The following is a 5,937-nucleotide window of genomic DNA, read 5'->3' on the forward strand; positions in this document are numbered from 1 at the left end:
GGAAGAAATACTTCTTAATATGATGGAGGAACATTTCTATATAGAGTAGAATTCTTATTTTAGTGTTATTCTTAAATTAAGTGGAACTCCTACTTATATTAGAATTTAGGAAATTAACACTATAAATAAGAGAATAATGGAAAGGTTATTTGGCTTTATCCATACATAGTGGCTTTAAAACTTAGGAGTGGGACTGTCGCCCATTATAGAGAGGGGTTTTGCCAATTGCTAAGAATTAGCTCTACTCATTGCAATCCTATGAAGGGAAAGAAGTTTTGGCCTAAAGTGGAGAAAGTGCATAATCCAAGAGGAAGGGATTATAGCCCATTGTAGTTGAAGACACCTTTCGTGGTATAGCAGTTATAATAAGAAATGTATTAGATTATGTCTAAAAGAGAATGAAATGACTAACTAATGTACTTACTATGAGCAATTTTTGTGAAGGTTCTCTTGAGTGTAATTGGGTTAAAGGGTAGTATAGTTTTGAACTTATAATGATTGATTATTTATTTATTATAGTGGAAGATGACATGCTCGTGGATGTAGCCCTATGTGAAGAGGGTGAACCATGTAAATATTGATATTTTGTGTATTTTTTTTTATATAATTTACATACTTCTGCAGTGTACAACATATAAGATAAGGGATTAAAAGAAAAATGTTCTTCTTTAATATAGTGACTCAGCCTTTGCTTTGTTGTTTAATACTTCTCATTTTTATTAAAAAAAAAAATGGAAAGGAGTATGAATCTAATTTGATATGGCTTCCCTCTTTGTATAATTTCTAGTTTACTCCTTTTTAAGGAGTATGGCTTATTAAAAAATTGCATTCTCGAGTCTTCGTAAAGGGGAGTGTGAACTGTAATAAGGCAACTTTAAGGAAAAATAATAATTATGAAATTATAGGATAAAATGTGATTATTAGAAAATAAAACAGGCTATTCTATCATACAGTTTAATTTTATATATATTGAATGTTTGGATTATGGGTGTGTGATTTCAATTTCGGTATATAAATTTAGCACTGTGAAAAACTGGAAAGAACAAAATCAAAACAATAAAATAAGCTCAATTTGATATGGTTTTCGATTCAATTCGAGACACCTAAGAACCTTACATATCCCTAATTTTATCATAGATTTACCGTTCAATTTGTACAATGTCTCAAAGTTAGAGATCCTCTATCCTTAATTTTTTTTAATTGACTTTAATTGGAATTCAAATTTGAAACTTCACAATCTTAAAGATGACTTTAATATTACTCTGTTAAAACTCATTTGTGCTCCTCTCTCTTTTATAAATGAAAAAAAAAGTTTTTAATGTTTTCCAAACATTTTAATTTCAGTTAATTTACCCAAAATCAGTTTTATGAATTGTGGTGAACACCTAGCAAAGTTCTTCTAAATAACTAGGGTTGGTTATCTAGATGTAGGAACTGTCATGTAAAAGATTTTTCAAAGCCCTTTTTTAAAAGAAAAAAGTGGGAAATCTCATTGGAATTCTTTTTTAGGAAAATTTCCATGGAATCTTGCTTTGGCTTTAATGCCATGAGACGACGAGAATAGTGCTAGTGGACGATCATGCATACAATTCATCACGTTACCAATTTCTTCAACTCTATATAAAGGGGGCATTGCCAAGAAGTGAAAACCACAAAAGCACTTGAAATCTTAATACCATCATTATGGCCATGGCTATTAAGCACTCTCTTCAGCTGTTAGGGATGCTTGTCTTCCTTATAAGCTTGTTAGCTCTTACTAAGCCAGCCTTAATGGAAGATTGTGATGATTACATCCCAAATGATTTTAACAATAATTACTTTCCAAAAGACTTCATTTTTGGGATAGCCACTTCTACTTATCAGGTATAATTAAAACCTTTATTCATTATTAACTAGTGACAGCAGTATGTCCTTTGCCAACAACCATTACTAAATAAGATTCAATCTCATGTTCTTACTTCTCTAACTAAAATGATGAAGCTAGATAAACAACTAATGCAACAAGTAGATGAATTCTTAGTGTTTCTTTTTATGGTATTCAGATCAAAGGTTCAGCAAACATATTGGGCAAATGAAGTGTCTGGGACACATTTACTCATAAGCATCCAGGTATCTTTATGGGTGTGTGTTTTGAGGTTATATTTATTTTCAAAATGTTGATTATTTCCATGTAATCTTACAAACAGGATAAAGGATCGCAAAAATGGAGACCTCGCAGTTGATTTCTATAGTCACTACACAGTAAAATAGTCAAACTTCTTTCTTTTATTTCCTCGGCATATCCTTGTTCATTGTCAACTATAAAATTGAACAAGATTTGTGAAACTGATGTTGCAGGAAGATATACAAAACGTCAAGTATATGGGTTTTAAAGCTTTTAGATTCTCCATTTCATAGCCTAGAGTTATACCGAGTAAGTTCTTTATCAAAGCTTATACCTTTCAACATTTGTTGCCATCAAATGAATTTTGATACATTACATACTTATGATTTTCTACCTTTTCCCTCGCCTTTATTTTTTTTTTTCAATTTGATTATTCAGCCGGAAGGATAAGCGAAGGAGTGAATAATGAAGGCATTGAACTCTATGGAAAAGTTATCGATGAAATAAAAGACAAAGGTGACAAGGGAAATTCTTGTGAATAGACAACTAATTAACTAGCTTATATTGTCTTCTAGCTCCTTAATTTTCTTTCTATCAAGGGAAAGAAAGGACTTTATCTTCTACTGCTTTCGAGAAGTCATAAAACTATATCAAACTTCTAATTTATTTTGTTGTAAAAAATTTAGGCTTAGAGCCTTTTGCTATTATTTTTCATTGGGATACTCCTCAAGCCCTAGAGGACGAGTATAATGGCTTTTTAAGCAGTAAAATTATGTCAGTATACTATTTAAATTTACATTTCTAAAATATTAAAGGTTTAACTTTCATATCGATTTCAATCAGTAACAATATTCTCAAGTAATTAAACATCTTACTAAATAATTATACAAACTATATGTAGGGAAGATTTTCGTGAATATTCAAGCCTTCTCTTTGAAAAATTTGGTGACAAAGTAAAGTTTTGGATGACTTTCAATGAACCATGGGCTCTTAGCAGATTTGCATACGATGATGGAGTTTTTGCCCCTGGTCGATGCTCATCTTGGGTGAATTGTAAATGTCTTGCTAGAAACTCCTACACTGAACCTTGTATAGTTGCCCATCATCTACTCCTTTCTCATTCTACAGCATATAAAGAATACAAATAGGTATATATATATAGTGAATCTCATTATTTCTTTCTGAAATAGAAATTAATGTATAGAGATTTGAGTTTATTATTTTATTGACTTTGTAGAGAACTAAAAATGTCAATAAGATTGGAATAACACTTTTTACCTTTTGGTTTGAACCTCTCTCAAATAAAAAAGCTGATATAGAAGCATCCAGAACAACCCTTGATTTTATGTTTGGATTGTGAGTTTTTCTTTCAAATTAACCTAGCAATTAAGCCTTTATTATGTTCACAAGTCTTTAATTAAAGACATTTATTTCATATTTTCTAGGTGGATGGATCCTATAACTTATGGTCACTATCCAGGGACTGTGCTTGATTTAGTTGGTGATAGATTGCTTAATTTTACTGAAGATCAAGTTGAGAAGCTTAGAGGCTCGTATGATTTTGTTGGGTTACAATATTACACTTCATATTTTGCAAAACCAAATGCTCCAGTAGATCCATATTATATAAGATATAAAACTGATAGTCACATCATTGAAACTCACAAGTTCATGTACAAACATAGTACAATGAAAGTGCAAAAAGAAGAATTATATATATATAAGAAGTCCAATAGATATCTATATATTTATTGATAAGTTTTTCATTTTAAAAGAGTTTAATTGATTATATATTTGTATTTTTTTAATTTTGTAACTTATGATTATGATGGCAATCTTATTGGTCCATAGGTTAGTATGAAAAAAATAATAATAATAAAATATAATAAAGAGAGAATTATATATACATTTGTGGATGTTATCACTAACATAGAAGTAAAATGTTGCAGGTTTACTCACCTTAGTTTTACATCTTTCCAAAAGGTATCCAATATCTATTAAACTATACCAAAGATACTGTAACGCATCTGCTCCAACCACTAGAGGAATTGTCCACTCTAGCCTACTCCATCCCGAGCCTCATGGTTTTATCCCTGAAATGGAGAACTTTCCAGGAGGTCACCCATCCTAGCATTTCTCTCAAGTGAGCACGCTTAACCCTAGAGTTCTTCCAACTCTCTAGGTCATTTTACCAAAAGGCACCTCTAGTGATTAGTTTCCTTTATTTCAATCTATAATTCGATTCATTCATGTGTTCCGCATTCCACTACCCTAGATAGCCTTGCCATCCTAGAAGCTTGCTTAGAGTACTCTCTTATGCCACTCCCCACCCTCAGCGAACTGCTTTCTAGGGTCGGGTCGTCACAGATACATACAGCAATCCAGAAATCTATATTACTGAGAATGGTGAGTGATCAATGCCTTTCTCAATAGTAATATTGCGTAGTTAATTATAGTTACATTTTGGTCTAATTTTTAAGTTCTTTGTACATTAAATTAGGAGTTGACGATGCCTATAACAAAAATGTTGACAGAGCCAAAAAAGATGAATTCAGGATAGACTATTATAAAAAGCATTTATGGAACGCATGGAAAGCTCTTAAGTGGGTCTAATTAAACTCCAAACTACTAACATAGAGGCTTTTAATAATTCTTAATTAATTTTCCTAATGATGGTTTTGGTAGGGTTGATAATGTTAACCTCAAAGGTTACTTTGCATGGTCATATTTGGACAACTTCGAATGGAATCTTGGTTATACTTCAAGCTTTGGACTGTACCATGTAAACCGTGATGACATGACAAGAACCCGCAAGCATTCAGCTGATTGGTTTGAGAAATTCCTGAACGTTCAAGAGAAGAAGATCATCCCTATTACTTCAAGGAATTACTCAAGGAAGGCTGGCAAATTCCAAGTGATGTAGTGTGTCTTTGTGCCTACCATAATAATCTGTGTGGCTTTTGTGTGTGTCTTGTGATTGAATAATATCACTGAGCTATAGTTGATCAGCTCTAGTGATCTAGCTAGCTTGTGTTGTAATAAAATGGTTGCGATGCTGCTGTGTCCCTTTTGGGAATTCCAAGCATGCTTTGTTGTATTGCTATTTGAACTATCTTTGAATAGATATTATTATATATCCTTTTGAGTTGTGTGTTCTAAGCCAATGTTATCAATATCATCCTTTGCTATAAGCATCAAAAATTGTTTAACCCAAATGTAAAATATTTTTAAAAAATAATTATTTACATAAATATTATTATTTGATTTTAATATTAAAAATATTTTTAATAACTAAAGTACTACTGCCGTTAAAATTAAAAAAAAAAATTAAAAATATATTATTACAGTGTGAATGTGATAGTAGTTGCTTATTCATGCTAATATGGACGGACAGAGAAAGCCAAAATGACCAGCAATTCTCATGTATTGACATGAGAAGTTATTAAATAAAATTAAAAAAAGAAAGTTAAATCTTTGTTTATTTTTATAATCTTATTTTTTAATTTTATATTTAATATTACGAAATATATATTCCACTACTAAATATACATTGAAAGGGAGGAGAAGCACAGGCGTGAAGAAGTGCCTGATTCCTCCCATTCAATCCATGCATTTTCCTTTAAACATCAGCTGTATATAAAGGAGACTAGCAGAACTCTATCCATGAATGATGTGAGATTCTCTGAGCAGCTTACAAGGCAACACTCTTTCTCTGCTGCAAACACAGTTGCAAATAGGCTGCCCAGATTACTTGTTCAGCTGATCCTTTTGTTGTTTGGTTAGAATATCCTCCCCTGGTTTGATCTGCTGTTTCTAGAGCTACAAATTTCATT

General features: G+C 31.7%; 1 protein-coding gene across 1 annotated transcript; it reads left to right on the forward strand.

The window, feature by feature from the left end:
• Positions 1 to 1,689: 1,689 nt before the first annotated feature.
• On the forward strand, positions 1,690 to 5,027 carry LOC110654567 (beta-glucosidase 38-like). Its single transcript, XM_058151979.1, has 7 exons — positions 1,690 to 1,863; positions 1,981 to 2,109; positions 2,338 to 2,357; positions 3,006 to 3,150; positions 3,342 to 3,460; positions 3,550 to 3,657; positions 4,790 to 5,027. The coding sequence occupies exons 1-7, from the start codon at positions 1,690 to 1,692 to the stop codon at positions 5,025 to 5,027; spliced, it is 933 nt and encodes a 310-aa protein (XP_058007962.1).
• The last annotated feature ends 910 nt before the right edge of the window (positions 5,028 to 5,937 follow it).

This window comes from Hevea brasiliensis, chromosome 8 (assembly GCF_030052815.1).
Source record: "Hevea brasiliensis isolate MT/VB/25A 57/8 chromosome 8, ASM3005281v1, whole genome shotgun sequence".
Classification (NCBI taxonomy): domain Eukaryota; kingdom Viridiplantae; phylum Streptophyta; class Magnoliopsida; order Malpighiales; family Euphorbiaceae; genus Hevea; species Hevea brasiliensis.

What these genes read in the sequence shown, in the direction of transcription:
- LOC110654567 (XM_058151979.1), top strand. Translation starts at nt 1,690, where the DNA reads ATGGCTATTAAGCACTCTCTTCAGCTGTTAGGGATGCTTGTCTTCCTT. An exon ending in ATTTACTCATAAGCATCCAG is followed by an intron (nt 2,110 to 2,337) that starts GTATCTTTATGG and finishes CTGATGTTGCAG; the next exon opens with GAAGATATACAAAACGTCAA. An exon ending in CTGGTCGATGCTCATCTTGG is followed by an intron (nt 3,151 to 3,341) that starts GTGAATTGTAAA and finishes TTGACTTTGTAG; the next exon opens with AGAACTAAAAATGTCAATAA.